General features: G+C 37.7%; 2 protein-coding genes across 3 annotated transcripts in view; both read right to left on the reverse strand.

Moving 5' to 3' along the window:
• Nucleotides 1-5,371, reverse strand: part of LOC306877526 (zinc finger protein 236-like) — a 71,067-nt gene extending 65,696 nt beyond the window's left edge. Inside the window, exon 1 of the mRNA XM_079429333.1 lies at nt 5,263-5,371. Coding sequence (XP_079285459.1) covers nt 5,263-5,314 — 52 coding nt within the window. The 5' untranslated portion in view covers nt 5,315-5,371. The remainder of the gene's footprint in view (nt 1-5,262) is intronic.
• A 1,505-nt stretch (nt 5,372-6,876) lies between these two features.
• LOC306878332 (zinc finger protein 407-like) overlaps nt 6,877-19,807 on the reverse strand; it is a 53,821-nt gene continuing 40,890 nt past the window's right edge. Inside the window, exons 7-10 of one of the 2 annotated variants that reach the window (XM_079430611.1) lie at nt 10,367-10,450; nt 9,517-9,637; nt 9,115-9,293; nt 6,877-8,208 (exon numbers count right to left, since the gene is read on the reverse strand). In XM_079430611.1, coding sequence (XP_079286737.1) covers nt 7,388-8,208; nt 9,115-9,293; nt 9,517-9,637; nt 10,367-10,450 — 1,205 coding nt within the window. In that variant the 3' untranslated portion in view covers nt 6,877-7,387. The remainder of the gene's footprint in view (nt 8,209-9,114; nt 9,294-9,516; nt 9,638-10,366; nt 10,451-19,807) is intronic. The other variant, XM_079430612.1, reaches the window with a different exon arrangement.

The raw sequence follows: 19,807 nt of genomic DNA on the forward strand, positions 1-19,807 counted from the left end.
AGTTTATATCTCAGAATTGCGAGTTTATATCTCCGAATTGCGAGGAAACAGTCAGAATTGCGAGTTTATATCTCAGAATTCCGAGAAAAAAAGTCAGAATTGAAGTGAAGTGACCTATACTCGGAATTCGTGCTCTGCATTTAACCCATCCAACGTGCACACACACAGCAGTGAACACACATACACCGTGAACATACACCCGGAGCAGTGGGCAGCCATTTTTTTATGGTGCGGCGCCCGGGGAGCAGTACCACCCACAACACATATCTCCGAATTGCGATTTTATCTCCCCAAATTGCGAGTTTATATCTCCGAATTGTGAGTTTATATCTCCGAATTGCGAGTTTATATCTCAGAATTCTGAGAAAAATAGTCAGAATTGCGAGTTTATATCTCAGAATTCTGAGAAAAATAGTCAGAATTGCGAGTTTATATCTCCGAATTGCGAGTTTATATCTCAGAATTCTGAGAAAAATAGTCAGAATTGCTAGTTTATATCTCAGAATTCTGAGAAAAATAGTCAGAATTGCGAGTTTATATCTCCGAATTGCGAGTTTATCTCTCCGAATTGCAAGTTTATATCTCCGAATTGCAAGTTTATATCCCGGAATTGCGAGTTTATATCTCAGAATTCTGAGAAAAAAAGTCAGAATTGCGAGTTTAGATCTCAGAATTGCGAGTTTATATCTCAGAATTGCCAGTTTATAACCCCCGAATTGCGAGTTTATATCTCAGAATTCTGAGAAAAAAAAAGTCAGAATTGCGAGTTTATATCTCCGAATTGCGAGAAAAAAGTCAGAATTGCGAGTTTATATCTCAGAATTCCGAGAAAAAAAGTCAGAATTGAAGTGAAGTGACCCATACTCGGAATTCGTGCTCTGCATTTAACCCATCCAACGTGCACACACACACAGCAGTGAACACACACACGCCGTGAACATACACCCGGAGCAGTACCACCCACAACACATATCTCAGAATTGCGAGTTTATATCTCAGAATTGCGAGTTTATATCTCAGAATTGCGAGTTTATATCTCAGAATTCTGAGAAAAAAAAGTCTGAATTGCTAGTTTATATCTCCGAATTGTGAGAAAAAAAGTCTGAATTTTGAGATAAAAAGTCAGAATTACCTTGTTTTATTTTTTATTCATTGGCAGAAACTGGCTTCCATAGAAGGCCACCAAATGGATTGCGAGTATATATCTCAGAATCGTGAGTTTATATCTCCGAATTGCGAGTTTATATCTCCGAATTGCGAGTTTATATCTCAGAATTCGGAGAAAAAAAGTCAGAATTGTGAGTTTATATCTCAGAATTCTGAGAAAAATAGTCAGAATTGCGAGTTTATATCTCCGAATTGCGAGTTTATATTTCCGAATTGCGAGTTTATATCTCAGAATTGCGAGTTTATATCTCCAAATTGCGAGTTTATATCCCCGAATTGCGAGTTTATATCTCAGAATTTAGGGAAAAATGTCAGAATTGCGAGTTTATATCTCAGAATTGCGAGTTTATATCTCCAAATTGCGAGTTTATATCCCCGAATTGCGAGTTTATATCTCAGAATTTAGGGAAAAATGTCAGAATTGCGAGTTTATATCTCAGAATTGCGAGTTTATATCTCAGAATTGTGAGTTTATATCTCAGAATTCTGAGAAAAAAAAGTCTGAATTGCGAGTTTATATCTCCGAATTGTGAGAAAAAAAGTCTGAATTTTGAGATAAAAAGTCAGAATTACCTTGTTTTATTTTTTATTCATTGGCAGAAACTGGCTTCCATAGAAGGCCACCAAATGGATTGCGAGTTTATATCTCCGAATTACAAGTTTATATCTCCGAATTAAGAGTTTATATCTCAGAATTCTGAGAAAAAAAGTCAGAATTGCGAGTTTATATCTCCGAATTGCAAGTTTATATCTCCGAATTGCGAGTTTATATCTCCGAATTGCAAGTTTATATCTCAGAATTCTGAGAAAAAAAGTCAGAATTGCGAGTTTATATCTCAGAATTGCGAGAAAAAAGTCAGAATTGCGAGTTTATATCTCAGAATTGCGAGTTTATATCTCCGAATTGCGAGTTTATATCTCAGAATTGCGAGAAAAAAGTCAGAATTGCGAGTTTATATCTCCGAATTGCGAGTTTATATCTCCGAATTGCGAGTTTATATCTCCGAATTGCGAGTTTATATCTCCGAATTACAAGTTTATATCTCCGAATTGCGAGTTTATATCTCAGAATTCGGAGAAAAAAAGTCAGAATTGCGAGTTTATATCTCCGAATTGCAAGTTTATATCTCCGAATTGCGAGTTTATATCTCCGAATTGCAAGTTTATATCTCAGAATTGCGAGTTTATATCTCCGAATTGCGAGTTTATATCTCAGAATTGCGAGAAAAAAGTCAGAATTGCGAGTTTATATCTCCGAATTGCGAGTTTATATCTCCGAATTGCGAGTTTATATCTCAGAATTGCGAGAAAAAAGTCAGAATTGCGAGTTTATATCTCCGAATTGCGAGTTTATATCTCCGAATTGCGAGTTTATATCTCCGAATTGCGAGTTTATATCTCAGAATTGTGAGAAAAAAAGTCCGAATTTTGAGATAAAAAGTTGGAATTACCTTGTTTTATTTTTTATTCATTGGCGGAAACGGGCTTCCATAGAAGGCCACCAAATGGGAATTAAATATTCCATGGAGGGATTTATAAAACATCTAAAAATAAATACGGTGGGTAACTCGAAGCGAGGGTTTACAGATCACAATGCAATCGGGAGAAGTCTCATATTACGGTCGGTCATCACGATCGCGGAACATGCAGGATCAACACTGTTCATGCATTGCAGGGTATGATTAAATTAATGTAGGGTAAACGTACCTATTAAGATCACCAAAATCTACATTGAGACATCTACATTTTTAGTGAACAGGATATTGGTTTCAGTACAAAAAGTTATGTTAAAATAAAATATTAATCTCTCACACAAAAATATACAATTTTATTTTAAATGACAAAAGCATTTCAATTAAGATATACATCATTCAATTCAAAAAGTCCGGCTGTGCTTAATGGGTAAATTTTTGTACCCTTTAAGCACATGCCTGTTCCCATTAAGCTCACATCATGTTTTATTAAAAATTCTAGTTTATTTTAAGGAACATTTTTAAAGAATAATTGTACAAATTAGTTTTTTTAAGGTACAAAGGCAATCACAAAAAAACAACAACACTAAAATCAAGCAACAAGGCATTCAAGTCGATCAGTTATATATTCATAGTGAAGTCTCATTTAAGCACATTGCAACATCTAGACTAGTCCAAGTTCAAAAATCAAATAAAACCAATAAAACATTTAATTCATGGGGATGAACACAGAAACTAGCCTCATTATGAAACCTCTTTTTAAATTGATGTCAACTTATCTATAGTCTCTTAAGACTGGAATACATTACACGATTTTTACCCTGATTTTCCACAGATTTACAGTTTGGAGAAGCTGATGCTAGCTGCCAAAGATCTGAGCCAGTCTGCAGATTTGAGTCGACTGAATCCATAGAAAATCAATTAACTTAACTTAAAGTGACAACCATCAGTTAATACATAAAGTCTGTTTATGAAGTATTTATATAGACGTTCAATGTGGAAGAGTTTAAAGAGAGCACACTGAGCTTAATGGGAGCAGCAACAATTTAACAAATTTCATGTAATATTTATTAAAATGACAGGATTTTTGCTAAATAAAATAGTCTAGGTCATGTATTAATTTCATACATATTTTATTATGAACAACTATTATTAACAATATCTATGAAATTATACTTTTTCTTATTGATGTCACACTGAAGCTGTGTGATTTTCATAGCAGTGCACCCTTTAAGCTCACCTTACAATAAAATCATTAAAAATTACAGTACTGTAAAATGACAGACCAGCAATAAGCTGTCAATTTATAATATTATGGATGTAAAAGTACAATCCAGTAATGCCTGTGAAGTAATATGTTAGCGTAGCACACAATCTTCTACAGCTAGTCAGCTAACTGTGTTCTGTAGCATCTGGGCTACGTTGCTAAAACTATATTTTGGATCTAATGTACACACATCCAAGTTCCAGGTTCATAATATACAAAAGTCTGAACGTTAATCTCTTAATTTTACAATAAGTAGTGAAATTTACCCAAAATAAAGGCTTAAACATCTAAAAAAATGCAAATTTAAGGGGCTTCTCTTTTGGTGAAAGTTTTTAGACTGCTTTCAAAATGTCCACCAGGCAGTGTGAACATATTATTATGTGTGAATAAGTTATTATGTGTGTATTTATTTATGCCCTTCAGAAGCCACATAAGACACTTGTTTCCCAGAAGATACAATAAGCACAATTTACCCCAATCATGCTGTTCACAAAGTTCAGCTCTGCAAGCTATCTTCAAGCATTAATGAATTCTACTTCTGAGTAAATGAGGTTAATCCAGATCAGATACGCCTCAGCATCCTTTTATTAAAAAATAAAATAAATGTACATAGAGCTTCTGTAGCTTTAATATATTTTGCGACTTTTCTATTCATTTTATGAAATGTTTTGTAAACTTTTCACTTCAGAGCCAGGCTGTGAAAATCATGTAATATAAACTTTAATAGCAGCATTTAACAATGACAGCTGGGCTGTTGCCTAAACTGGTTAAAGTTAAACAGACTGAACATGACAAATATGTGTCTGTTAACATAAAAGTACAACAAGAAGAAACACTTCAACCAGTTTTGGTCATTTGGTCGGAATCCACTGGTCTTGGTTGTTTGACAGCTAACAAAGCCTTAGCGAAAACCAGACCGATCAAACACATTGTGTAAATACTATATAGTATCATCACTGTATCGGTGCATAAATCCCCAAAATAAGCTATAAACACATCTTACATAACTGCCCGACAACTTCTACCCCCTCCTTACAAATGTACGGAAGCACTAGCTAACATTAGCAACGATGCCAAGCAGCAACATCCCAGTTTAATGAAATGTTCAGCGAGAGTATGGAGCAGAATCTGAGCTCTCCTGCACACGACCGAGTTATTAATATCATTCCGCCGCTATCACAAAACACAAAGATACACGCGCGCGCGCGCGCAACCCAAACACTGTATCCGGGGACTATATACACACGCTTCAAATGATCTTCTCTAACCTTCTGTTGCATTTTCGTCATGCACTATGCACGTAAACAAATAGTTTATGGTGTGAGGTTTTATTTGTGAGACTGCAGTGGACTTTACCGATTTCGCTGTCATCTTTAATCCTTTGTTTTCGCGGCCGGCCCCGCGGCATAGTTCCAGTTTCTAGAGCGGGTGTAGTGTGAGCGATGGGGACTTCAAAATGGCGACCGGCTTCAGTGAGCCGAGGCTGGAGGAGGCGACATCTACCGGACACTCTGAAATAAGCACTGTTTGCGTTTGTTTTCAGTATCCGACAAGAAACATATTACAATTTACAAAACATTGTAAAAGTACAATATATCTGCATTTTATTACCACCTATCATTGAATTGAAAGTGGGGAGATGAAATCTCATGATGAAATAAATGCTTTTCTCCAATGAATGTTGGACACAATTATTGGCACCCTTAGAAATTCTTATGAGTAAAATATCTCTGAAGTATATTCCCATTTTTTTAGCACACCAGGGTGACTAGGAGCATGAAATTGTCCAGCCATGACTTCCTGTTCCACAGGATAATAAATATGAGGAACACAAAGCCCAAATTCCCTTAATCATCCATCACAAGAAGTAAAACCAAAGAATATAGTTCTGATGTGCAGAACAAGATTGTTGAGCATCACAAAATAGAAAGTGGCTGTAAGAAAAGAGTTAAAGCATTGAAAATCCCCATTTCCACCATCAGGGCAATAATTAAGAGGTTCCAATCAACTAAAGATGTTACAAAGTACACCATGTCCACGGTTAAATATACTGCTGGATCTTTAATGTTGTGGGCCTGTTTTTCTGCCAGAGGTCCTGAAGATTCTATCAAATACCACCAGATCAAAATCAAAACCTGCCTCTGTTAGAAATCTTATAATGGGCCGTGTTTGGATATTCCACCAGGACAACGATCCAAAACAAACATCAAAATAAACACAAAAATGGGTCACTGAGCACAAAATGAATCTGTTACTATGGCTGTCCCTGTCCTCTGACCTGAACCCTACAGAAAATGAGTGAGTTGAACTGAAGAGAAGTACTAACATGGAGCTGTGAATCTGAAGGATCTGGAGAGATTCTGTATGAAGAAAATGGTCTCTGATCTCTTATCAGGTGTTCTCCAAACTCTTCAGGCATTATAGGAGAAAACTCAGAGCTGTTACCCTGGGAAAAGGACGTTGCATTAATTAGGTGCCAATATTTGTGGCCAACATTAACTAGAGAAAGCATTTATTTCACAATGAGATTTTCCCCCCACTTTCAATTGTTTTTCTTCAATGATAGGTTGGAATTTTTGAATGAAACATAAAAAGGATAAACAATGAAGATTTATATATATATATATATATATATATATATATATATATATATATATATATAATTAATTTTTTCAGAAAACAAAGCATACTATCTTAAGTCATTTTACTCGTGATGTAATGGAACTTAATTCAAGAATTTTTAGAGATTTATAAAAAATATAGAAAAATAGATATATAGAAAAAATAATAGGAAAGAAAATCCTAATTGTCCAAGACCTACTTCTGCTTTCTTCATATTAAACTATTTAGGCTTCTTGGCAGCAATATTCATCCAGATGATTACCCAGATAAGCGCTCTGATTTACAGGCATAGCCTGTCTTTAAAAAAAAAAAAACCCACCTAAAATGTACCTGAAACAACAAACAAATGTGCCAACAATTGGTCAGTTCTTTATTTACAGGACCTTAGCAAGTCAAACTCTCAAAAAGTAAACTTTTAAATGGTACATTTACTGGAAAATATCTTCAGAAGTTCACATTTTTAATAATAATAATCATAAAACAATCACAAGCAGGTCATAAATATACATTTTTCATTTAAACAGTTTATGAGAATTAATGGAGTTTTATAGATGTTCTTTACAATCATGTATGAAAGTTGTCTGAAGATTTGTTAAGATGTCTAGTCCTCAATCCTGAATCCACTTACTGCACAAGAAATGTATTTCAAAACTAAAATACATAAAGGAATAAGACACAGAAGGTGTATGTTTAACAAGGTTTTCATTAGTAATCTAAACATGAGAAGCAATCTATCCTAAAAAGCTTGGTTTTGACATACGTTAGATTTTGACCTGAGTTCACCCTCTTACAAGAAAAAAGTCACCAGTCAGTGGATTTCAAATTCAGTAAAATCTACTCTCAATCTCTGGTCTTCACCTCATTCAGGACTCATTTCTGAGTAAACTATCGTCTCCTGTCTGGATGGATCCTCTACAGTGCCCTCAACATGCAGGGTAGAGTCGTCCAGCTGTGTGACTATGTAATGTGTCCCCTCGTCATTGACGATAACTTGAGTAAGACCCTCCTTCATCATCAGTTGACTGGCAGCAAACTGTAGCACCTCTTGCATTTCCTCAGATGTGTGCTCATGGGTAGAGCCCATTACCTGAGCCACCACACCCACTTCTGCCCTCTCCTCATATACCTGTCCTTCACTTTGTCTCTGTGTCTGAGAGGTCTGACCATCACACTTCTCTTCTGGCACATGTTCTGACACTGAGGTGGTGGTGGTAATCCCTCCCTCTCTAATGCAGCCCTGTTGGCCCAACTCTGTCACGGCACAAAGCAAAGCATCCAGAGCGGAGGAAGACTCGGACATACTGTGCACAGCCTCCTCCCCTTCCTGTCTTGCTTCTCCTACAGTCTCTCTGGAAGACTCCACCAGCACGTACTGAGTGGTCTGCCCTCCTGTCACTGTAGACACTTCTCGAGCAGATGTGATGAGCTGCCCATCCTCAGTGATGTGTAGCACTTCGGCCAGCTGACTAGACATAGCAAGGGTCTGTAAAGTGGCAGCAGCCGACTCCTCCAGGGCCTGATCGATGGCCACCTCTCCCCCGCCGTAGCCCTGAATGATGATGACCTGCTGAACAGCCTCAGAACCCAGTTCACTCTCATCAGGGGTGAACGAAGACTCTGCCTGGACAAAGGATGCCCCCTGTCCCTTCAGACGGCACTCGAAGGACTTGGACACGATTCCTGCCACAAACACAGCAGAGAGTGGAAAGACATTCTGTAGGTCAAGTCTGCCTGTAAAGCATTTATTTTTGTTGTACAATACGATTTTATATGAGACAGATCTTCCAGTTAATACTGAAAAAAGGTACAATAGGATCCAGATACAGCCAGTATTAGCAAGTATCATGAAGTTTTCTTTGACCTTTTCATTGTCGTTGTTAAAGGGGTGCTAAAGTCTCAGGTGTTCCCAGAATGTCTGTGAAATTTCAGCTCAAAATACCCCACAGATAATTTATTATTCCACACTGTAAATGCCTTTTTTATGTTAAGTATTTTTTATTAAGTGGAAATTACAGACATAATTATTGAGACAGACATAGTGAAGACAGTTCACATTTTCAGAAGAAGATGAAAAAACCCCAAAGATTGCAGTAATAACGCAGACATCAACTTCGATAAGAGCTCCTGAATGTTTCTGTGTATGCAGCGCAATCTCCGATATCTCAGTTAATGAAAAACTGGTTCAGAAACGATTTGTAAGATAATCAAATATAGATTTCTATCTGAACATTTAAAAATGCTTATGTACTGTGTAAATACAGAATGCATTTCAAAAAAAGTGGGGCGGGGGGCAATTTCTATTGTGTTTTATTTATTTCTAAAGTAAGGCATGATAATTTAAGTTAATTTTAGTTTTTGTGTAAAAATTACTTTCAGAGTTAATTTTTCTAGATTATTTTTTTGAATTTCATTTCAGTTTTAGTTTAAGTTCAGATAACTATAATAACCTCGCTATCTATGGGACACTGATGGAAACTCATGCTTTTCAGCATAAAAGAGAAGGCTTAAGGTTTGATCCCATAGTGTCATCTCTCTTTTTATTTTATTTGAAAAAGATGGGGGAAAAGCGCAAGACAGACGTAGTACCTGCATGTAGGTAAGCCAGGTCTGGGTTCTCAATGTCAGGGTGAGTCTCTTTGAGATGATTTCTGAAGTCCATTGGGGCATTGCTGGCGTAGCTGCACTTGGGACAGTTATACATCTTCACCCCCTCATGCTTGCCTGTGTGCAGGATGTGTTTTCGGATATTCTCTGCACAGTTAGATCTGATAAAAGAAGGTAGATATTTTATGCAAATCCAAACAACAACCAAAAATTTCAACGAAAAAGAAAGCCAGGGAGAGGACAGGAGAGGAAAAGAGAGAAGAGAATAGACGCAAACAGCAACTTGAGCGCATCATTATTATATCCCATTATGATATATATATATATCCCTTTGCTGCTTGATATTTTTGTGGAAAACCATTAGGAATTCAGTTTGTTGTATACCTGTAGTCACACCAGGGGCAGCGATAGGGCTTCTCGCCTGTATGCACACGTTTGTGGCGCGTCAGGTGGGACTGTGTGGTTGATGCAAAATTGCACAGCTGACACTTGAAGGGTCGTTCACCTGCAGAGCAAAAGGCATTAGAATGAGACACTAGCTGGGTTTCCATCACGTTTTAATGCGCATTTTGAAGTATCGCATTAGAAACAAGTTATGTAAATGCCAAATTTCGAATAAAAATGCCTTAATTTGCAAAAAAGTTTTTTACGCTCGCTTGAGGTGACGTGTGAAAAAGGGTTAATGCGAATAATGGCATTTTGCGAGTAAATTCCTCCAAGCGCTTCAAAAAAGTCATGTGACTTTGCTCGATGAGATGGGATAACTTGACCACAGCATCTGAAATGTTGTTATGGTCGTTCTGAAATGCCTGAGCAAAGTTATCATAAGCAATTAATAAGTGATATGCTAAAAATTTGTGTATGTTTTGTTAATTCATTTACAAGTAATTAGTTTATGATGAACTAATCATTTACAAAACATGACTATACATTCACAAATGATTATGTAGTATGCTTAAGATTTACAAATCTGTCATAAGTTATCTTTAAAAAATATCATCATGAAATAAACAGATCCTTAATGGTTAATAGTAACTAGTTAATATATTATTAATCAAACTGATGGGTAGTTTACACTTTAGATTAGGGGATGCAGAAAGTGTTGTAAATGCCTTGTATACACCTACAGATCTGTTTGTTCAATTCAAATTAAATTAAAATTCAGGAACTAAATTGAAATTTAAAAAAGGGCAGTCTCAATTTCATTCTAATTGTGAACAGCCCTGGTGTGTACCTGTGTGTTGGCGTCGATGTTTGGTCAGGGCATGACGAGTTCCACCAGCAAATCCGCAGAGATCACACAAGAAAGACTTCTCTCCTGAAACGGAAAAGTCATAGATGAATAACACTGTAAAGATTGAGAAATTGACAGTAGGAGACCCCTATATCTCTGGGACTGAACGATGTAGGGCCTTGAAAATGAAGACTCCAAAAGAAACGTTTATTAAGAACTAGAATCTAAAATCATATTGCAGTATCTTTAATACTTATTGAGTTATAGGAAGGCAAACTTTTGAAAAAGAATGTATACGGCAGTAACGGCACACAGACAGGTATGTTAAATGCAGTTATTTTGACAGAAGGAAACAAGACACATTTCTAGTTTAAACATTTGTTCTTCAGACTTTCCTCTTTAAAAGAAAGGAAGTATCATATTTGGTTTTTGACCACTGAAAATGTGTACAATTTAACAATTTACTCCTGGAGCCATATTGAAATTCCAATATCTCTGGAACTGAACAATGTAGGGCCATAAATATGAAGATGCCAAAAGGGAAGTTTGTTAAGACCTAATATGTAAAAAAGCATTAAGATTATCTTTAGTACTTTTTGAGTTACAGGCCTGCAAACTTTGGAGAAAAAAAAAAAACTTAAAAAGTGCTCTTTCCCCATTTTTGAATGCTCACCACTGGAACATAATGCAACAAAGACAGCTAAAGTCAACAGATTTTATTATAGACCTACCAATCTCTGTGTAAAATAAACATAATTATGCTTCTATCTTTCTGAAGTCATTTTTAACCCCCTGGAATTTGGCTCTGAATCTCAAGTGAAAATTGCCCTTGACCCCCCTCTACAGAATAGTGGATTACTAAATATTAAAAGTAAATATTCATCCAAGACATTTAATATTTTGGCTTTCATCACAATACATGTATATCTTTCTGAGCCGGGGACCTCTGGTTGAGTTTTGAAGACCCTAATAATCCTGGATCATGTCAAATCATCATACAATATTCATACAATATAGATTTTTTTTTTTTAACTTTGGTTGCAAGGATCATTCCTTGTCATATGTTTAAAAAAATATTAACTTTATTAAAATATATTCAGTGACTGATACAATCTTTGTCATTGAATACACTTGTTCAAATAAAGTTTGTAGTAACATTTCTGTTTCCTTATTTTTAAGATCTGAGACAAATTATCAATTGTTGCTTTTATTTATGGCTATTAAAGTCTGACACAATAATACATACAAATAATAATAATAAAAAAATAAAAAAACAAACAAACAAACCAAAAAAATCATTAACTTATATAATCAATTGATTATTCTGAGATGTTCACTTTCATTGGAAACATAGTTTGTATGTTCTTGTTCCCAGATGTGACATTAATGTCCTTGGTTTTATTTCTATATATTTAATTTAAGGGGATCAACATTTTTTGACCTACCAGGTGAAAAGTACTACTCTTAAATGCATTTAAAATGTACCTGAAATTCAGATAGTATATTTATAGTACAACTGTACTCCTGACATGCTTACTTGAAGTGTATTAAAAATGTATTGAATTGCATTGTTATACATTTTTAAAAGTCTACTAGAAGTATATTGGTAATAAATATGTGCTTAGTTAAGCTTTTAAGACATGCTAAAACAAGCATACTTTTTTGTGACATTTTAGTGTATTTACAGAAAACATACATAATTTACTCTTACTTAAAGTATATTTTATACTTTAAGAACATAAAATGATTCAGCTTTTAGTGGGTTTAAAGTAGGTATCTTATGTAGACCTACTGCAATATATTTTAAATATTGATGTAATGAACGTGCTTTCATGCGTGCTTTTCAAATCTTGTTAACATTTTTATATATTTTATAAAACATTAATTCACTCCTAGTTATAGAATATTCAAGTTAACTCTCGTATTGTACTAACGTAAAATGTATTAGAAATATAATTTTGTCAACTATGCCTTAGTAATAAGCATACTTAAACTCAATGTAATGTTCAGATTTACTTGTTTGTACTTGCGAACAAATATTTTGTTTTTACTTTTAAAAACATAACATGACACATTACTTGTAATGGGCTACTATTTAACTGTATTTTCCACAAGCATTTCAACATCGTACCATCTGAAGTGCATAATTTTTCCAAAGATATGCTTAAAATCCCTATTTATGTACTTGTTTATGCACCTAAATTCAAACAAGCTCAACATACCACTTAATGCATGAAAACAAACCTCATTGGCTTTTGAGGAATCTCAAGCGTGCTTGGACTTGGATGAAACCACTTAATTCGTTTGGATTATTTTTGCAATGTCTTTTCATCCACTATGAGCTTTTTGAAATGTGAACATTTTGGTGACTTTCAGCGAAGGGACTTACATTTCTCAGATTTCATTAAAATATCTCAGTTTCTGTTTCAAAGATGTGAAAGTCTTAAAGGACTTGGAACAATATGAGGGTGAGTACTTAATGACAGAATTGGTCATTTTTATTATTAAATTAATATTATTTACTATTAATTAAATAGAACTGTAAGATATCAGAGCGAATCACACAATTTACGATTCGATCAGAACATCGCAACATGAGGAGCTGAAATTCCACAAAGAGGCCCAAGACAACAGGATGTCCGTAAATCAGATCCCTAGCGCCAGCCTGTCTGATGTAAGTCTTTTACGGAACAGCTTACAACATTAACACAAAAGAACACATTGATAATCCAAACTGAAGAATGAGATTGTCAAATTTGGGGCAAGTAACCAAGATTGATGGTCAAAGACACAGCACATCATGACCATCACGAGGGAAATAATTATTAGAGACCTTGTTGGGTGGGTTCCCCCACCCAGGACAAGAACCAGACTGAAATTCCTTATGAGACCTTTTAACCTCTTTGGTCTTCACAGAACACATTCTTACTTAACAGAATGGCACAGAAACTGCCTTTCCATGCATATGAAGATGCACCAAAATCATCTTAAAAGGACTTATGAGCAACTAATAATTTCTATGCATAACTCCATATTATGTCTGTAACCCACATATTTGACTATAATGTTCTAATCACTCATTGTGTATGTCTTTTTAATAACTATTGAATAGCTTAACGGTTCATAGTCATGTTTGGTATCTATGAGTGTGAAAATTCTAGCATTAAACGTTTCTTCCAATCAATTCTTTGTCAAATGTATCATATTCTTGTTATAGAAATCATGTCCAAAATTATACTCTGCAAGAGAGGGAAAATTTGGACCATGTGACTGATAAGATAACATGTTAATTTATGGATTGGGAGGAGAAACAGAGCAACACCCTGAGCTAAGACAATATCTAAGTGGTCAACACACCATTTTGGGATGGGTCCAAAAGCCCAGTTAAAAACTCAGGACACCGTCAAACCAAGCTTTTTGCCTTGTCGGCTTTTTGCCACTGCTTTTTAGTCAATGCTTTTCTTGCCTTTTGCCACTGCTTTTTAGCGCTCTTTGAGCGTGCTCTGGCTTACATTCCAGCTGTTATTTAACCACGATGAGAAAAAAAAACATCAAGTCTCGTTACATCCTTTCTTTCTTTTACTTTAGTTTCTTTTCTTTTCTGTTGTGAGTTTCGTGTTCTGAGTTAAGTTTTTGCCGCCACACCTTGTCTACGAGTTCAACTCAAGTCTGTGACCGCCTCAAAACTTCAACCAGCCCACAACTCCGCATCTTCAGCCAACACCCAAGACTTCACTAAGAACGACCACTGAACATTCAGCCAATCAGCAACCTTGGGAAAATCCCTTTCTGCAAAGATGAAAAGAAAAGGGAATCCCTTAACACAAAGGCAACGCAAGTACAACCTCCAGATTCTAGCTGAGCTGAACTGGTGCATTTAATATAAATTTGAGCCTAAAATATCCAGAGGAGATGGCACCTATGCTGGAATTCATACAAATGTAAGGAACCTAAAAACCGCCATGCTGAAGACAACTCTCACTGCTCAATTTATTTCTCGAGACAGGGCAATTGGCCCAGCGTTTGCTTGTCCGCCTTCCCCTCCGATTGCCCTGCTTCCTCATGTAATTAGATGGGTCAGGAGAGTCAGATGTTCAGTCCTCCTGGTGGCACCACTCTTGTGGAATCAGACGTGGTTCCCCGAGTTGATTCAGCTGATATCGGCAGCCCCTTGGCCAATACCATTGAGGAAGGACCTTCTCTCACAAGCGAAGGGAGTGATTTGGCACCCCTGGCCAGAGCTGTGGAGCCTTCATGTTTGGCCCCTCATTGTGACAAATACCATCTTAAAGGCTAGAGCCCCGTCTACAAGATGCATTTACACCCTTAAATGGTCAGTCTTCTCTGACTTCAGTACAGCACAACGCCTGGACTTGTTCTCGTGATGTGTCCTAAGTGCTATCCTTTCTACAAGAGCTGCTGTATAAGAGGCGCACCCCTTCCATGCTCAAAGTCTACGTGGCAGCTATTGCAGCGAATCATTCCCCCTTAGCTGGCCAGTCAGACCTGGTCGTTTCTGCTACTCCATTCAGAGCTCAAGTTATCACCCTTCTAGCGCTACCCGTTGCAGATGGTGAGCAGGGTCCCAATCCACTCTGTCCAGTTCAAGCCCTTAGATTGCATGTTGAGCACTCTAGTCTGTTTAGGCACTCAGAGCAGCTCGTTGTATGCTTCGGAAACTGCTCTAAATGGCTGCCGGTTACGAAGCAGGGACTGGCTGGGCTTGCAGTGCAGCTTCATTCTCCACTTGCTTATAGCATGGCACTGTTGGATGTGTTCCCCAGAAGTGTCAAGTGACGCAACGGGAGAGACTGTTCGATAAGGAAAACTCCTGAGATAAGGGAATGAGTAAGTTTCTGTGCTATGAAGCTGTACACGAAACGATGACTGTCGCATCAGTCAAAAGATTCTGATGAAATGGCGCTCTGAGTAGGGTTGTGACGGTGATGAAATTTACCCACCTGTTAATCAACAGTAGTAATACCAGTACCATCGTGGGGTGTGGGGGGTTCCCTCTTTATCTCAATATCCTTTGTTTTTAAATAGCTTGTAAGAGCGGGGTGCACATTTTAGTTTCACTTTCAAATTAGCGACAATTCAGCATAAAGCAATCGTTCGTTTGCGTTTTCCCTTTTTTCCTCACTTTCCTTATCTTTTCCAGAGGGTCGCTCGATCCACGCTATCGAATGCTTTCTCGTAGTCAACGAAGTTGATGTACAATGGCAAGTTCCATTCCAGTGACTGCTCAAATATAATGCGGAGTGTTGCAATCTGGTCCGTGAAGGATCTGTTTTGCCGGAAACCTGCCTGTTCGTCTCGCAGCAGTGGGTCGACGATGTTCCTCATCCTCTCTAGAAGGACCCGGTTGAAGACCATTCCTGGCACAGATAGTAGTGTGATGGCCTGTAGTTGTCACAGTTACTGAGGTCACCTTTCTTGGGAAGCTTAATTAGGTAACCTTTCTTCCAGTCTGCTGGTATATCTTCTTCCTCCTAGATCCTCTCAAAGATTGGGTATAGCACCTCCACTGATGCATCCAGGTTCTGGTCCAGCTGCCTTCCCGTTCTTCATCAGGGTGATGGCCTTCCCGATCTCTTCCCTAGTCGGCTTCTCGCAATTGATCGGGAGATCCACATTTGCTGGTTCGATGTCTGGGGGATTCGGAGGTGCTGGCCTGTTCAGGAGTTCCTCAAAATGTTCAGCCCATCTTTCCATCTGCTGGTCTAAGCTTTTGACGGTGTTGCCCTGCTTGTCTCTAACAGGTCTTTCTGGCTTGCTGAACTTCCCGGGGAGTCGCTTAGTGATATCGGAGTCTGACAAGGATGCTGCTTGTCGCCGTTCCTCTTCCTACTGGCCATTGACTGGATAATGAAGTCATCCACCAGTGAGCACAGGAACAGGATCCAATGGAGTTTGTGGAAACAGCTAGATGACTTGGAATTTGCCGACGATCTTGCCCTCCTTTCACACAGCCAACAGCAGATGCAAGAGAAGATAAACGTGGTGGCATTCATGTCATCATAAGTTGTCCTCAATGTCCACAAAGACAAGATCAAGATTCTGAAGGTCAATACCAATAGTACAGAGCCAATCATTCTGAATGGAATGCCCCTGAAAGAAGTGCAGTCCTTCACCTACCTAGTTAGCATCATAGACCAAGAGGGCGGCACAGACGCAGATGTTAAGGCAAGGATTGGCAAAGCAAGAGTGGTCTTCATACAGCTCAAGAACACATGGGCCTCTAGGGAGCTGTCCATGACCATCAAGATCTGACTGTTCAGTTCCAACGTGAAGAAGTCTTACTGTATGGAGCAGAGACCTGGAGGATGACCACCCTCCAAAAAATCCAGACCTTCATCAACAGCTGCCTCAGAAAGATCCTCCAGATCCGCTCACCTGACACCTTTCAGTAACGCCAACCTTTGGGAGAGAACCTGCCAACTTCCTGCATCAGGAAGACATCAGGAAGAGGAGATGGGCATACCTTGCGCAAACTGCCAACACAAATCACCAGGCAGCCACTGAGGTGGAACCCTCAGGGAAAGCGGAAGAGAGGCCGTCCAAGAAAAAACTGGCAGCATAACCTTGAAAATGACATCATAAAGATGGGTTATACCTGGTGACAGCTAGAGAGAATGGCCCAGGACAGAGGACTCTGGAGATCTGTTGTTGACGGCCCATACCCTGATAAGGGTGATGGGCAGTAAGTAAGTAAGTAAGTTCCTTCTCTTTTAAACAGCTTAAAAGAGCAGTGCGCATTTTACTTTCACTTTCAAACTAGCGCCAATTCGGCATCAATTCAAGCAACAACAAATTACAACTTCAAACTCAACTTAAATATATAAATCATAAAACTTTTATCAAAACGAATCAAAATACACCATTATATAGGCTAAGGGTAATATAAAATAACAAATAACACAAAGTTTAAATAGTCTAGATTTAGAAATCTGAAAATCAGCAAACACTGTGGAACAAAATAAATAAGAAACGTAGAATGTTTATTAGCAAAACAAATAAGAAAGCTTGAAGGGATGGCATACACCTTGATGTCAAATAAAATAAATTACACAAGTTTAAATAAAGTAAAAATCATCAAACATTGTGGAAACAAATAAATAAGAAATTAATATTTAAAAACTTCCAAAATTACCTTAGATAAACAGCTAAAGCCAACAGGCTTTTCAAAATCCAAAATATTGCTGAACAGGAGCTTTTGCATTTTGCTATTCTCGTCTTACTCACTTTGCTCTTCTTGTCAGTCAGCTCGACTCACTCTTCTCACTTGATAAATTAAATCTTATCTGTGATGTGACTCGTTCGGCACACTGCATTGAGCACCCACATTCTGTTTTTAATTTTACTTATTATTTTTATAATATATACTGGAAAAATACCGGTATATATTATATTTCAAACGTTACGATATCATAATTTTGCTCAATTCGGTATTTTATATGCTGCTGTTGCAAAGTGCACCTGTAGGTGGCAGTGCTTCCCAAATTGCTGCGCAACCGGTAAATGGTGCGCAGCAAAAAACAACAGAACAACGCGATGGATCAAACAGATGAAACTCTATCAACGCACCCGAAATGAATAAATAAATATGGCATTACTTTACATACAAAACAGATGACAAAGGTGAACGAACTGACCTTACTGAACCTGTATGCAAGCGTTGCTATAAATCATGCGTTGCCACAGAAGGCAACCTTTTTAAGCATTTGTCACTTGCTCAACCTGATCTTCTCAGAAAATTAAGAGGTCGACAGGTGAGTGCATCATTCATAAATTCAGATTTAATTTGAACTTTTATTTACAACTGATCAACGCACATACAGATGTGATACAGTGAAGTGAAGTGAAGTGACATACTGCCAAGTATGGTGACCCATACTCTGAATTCGTGCTCTACATTTAACCCATCCATAGTGCACACACACAGCAGTGAACACACACACACCGTGAACACACACCCGGAGCAGTGGGCAGCCATTTATGCTGCGGCGCCCGGGGAGCAGTTGGGGGTTCGGTGCCTTGCACATTCACTCCCCCCACCTACAATCCCTGCCGGCCTGAGACTCGAACCCGCAACCTTTGGATTACGAGTCAGACTCTCTAACCATTAGGCCACGACTTCCAGTAAGCGCAAATAGGCATGTGTGACATGCTAGAACCAGTGATGTTTTGGTCACGTAATATATGCATTTGCATTTCATACAATCGAATATTAATTGAATTAAGCAAGAGTTTTGCTAGATTAATTTTAGTATCAATAATATGAAGGGAATGTTTTTGCCGTACTGCCGACTGCTAATATGAAGCAGCCAAGAGAGCGAGAGAGTGAGATTTATATTTAATGCTTTTTCTTTGGCTATCTGAGTCTGAAATCTGAAAACAATCTGAGAGAGAGAGAAATAATAACATGATTTTGAATATTACTTTGACTGTTACAATAAAACTTTACAATAAAGCATTTGTTGTTTTATTTGTTACATTATTTGCGTTACTTCAGTTGTATTTTTTTTCTTCAAACTCAGTCAAAATGTAACCTATTTTCCCAGTTTGCACTATAAGAAGATTTGAATATATTTTCATTGTATTAATTCAGTTATATTTTTTTTTCTCCAACATCAAAATGTAACCTATGTTCCCTGTAGGTCTTTTGTTACAGTTTTATACAAATGTATTAAGATATGAATCTGTTTTTATTATTTTAATAAAATTGTTTTCAATTCACTTATCTTTTGAGGCTGGTTATTTGTCACCTATGGTATTGATTTAGTATCGTTACCAAGGTATTACATTCTGGTATCGTACCGAAGCCAAAATTATGGTATCGAGCCATCCCTAGTCTGATCTCTAACTGAACAAAATTATTTTTATTACTATATAAAAAAAAATCAAAGCGACGGTGGGATGGTGCCACAATGGGCAAGTAATGGAACCGGTGTTGCGGCTTAACACCGGTATCACCGCCAACACCGTCTATCGCAGCAAGCCTAGCTCTGAGCCGAGTTATATAGCAGTCGGCTCCCTCCTTTTGGCGGGTTAGAGCGCCATTGGTTTGTGCAGCAACACAAACGTGAACAAATCAGGCTTCAGTAACAGAGTAAACAGGAGTTTCCCATAAGCGTCAAGCAACACTTATTCCCTTTCACAGACCCTGCGATGAAGTTTTCAAATACCACAGTGTCTGAATTGCAAGCCCTCAGATGCAACAAGTCATACTCAAAGAAAAGTGACTCTTGTGAACATCCCAATGAAACATCACATATAAGCGAAACGCCAGCCTTGTCAAACATGATGTCAGCTAATTTAAGGCTTGTGTGTGACACCTGTCTTCAAGGACTGGACTTCCGGATCGGAACACTGGTCCACGGTCATACCAGAGTAATTCACCCCTAAGTGTACCACATTGGTGCTCGCCCGTGACAGGCA

The sequence above is a fragment of the Barbus barbus genome (genome assembly GCF_936440315.1).
Source record: "Barbus barbus genome assembly, chromosome: 12".
In the NCBI taxonomy this organism is placed as follows: domain Eukaryota; kingdom Metazoa; phylum Chordata; class Actinopteri; order Cypriniformes; family Cyprinidae; genus Barbus; species Barbus barbus.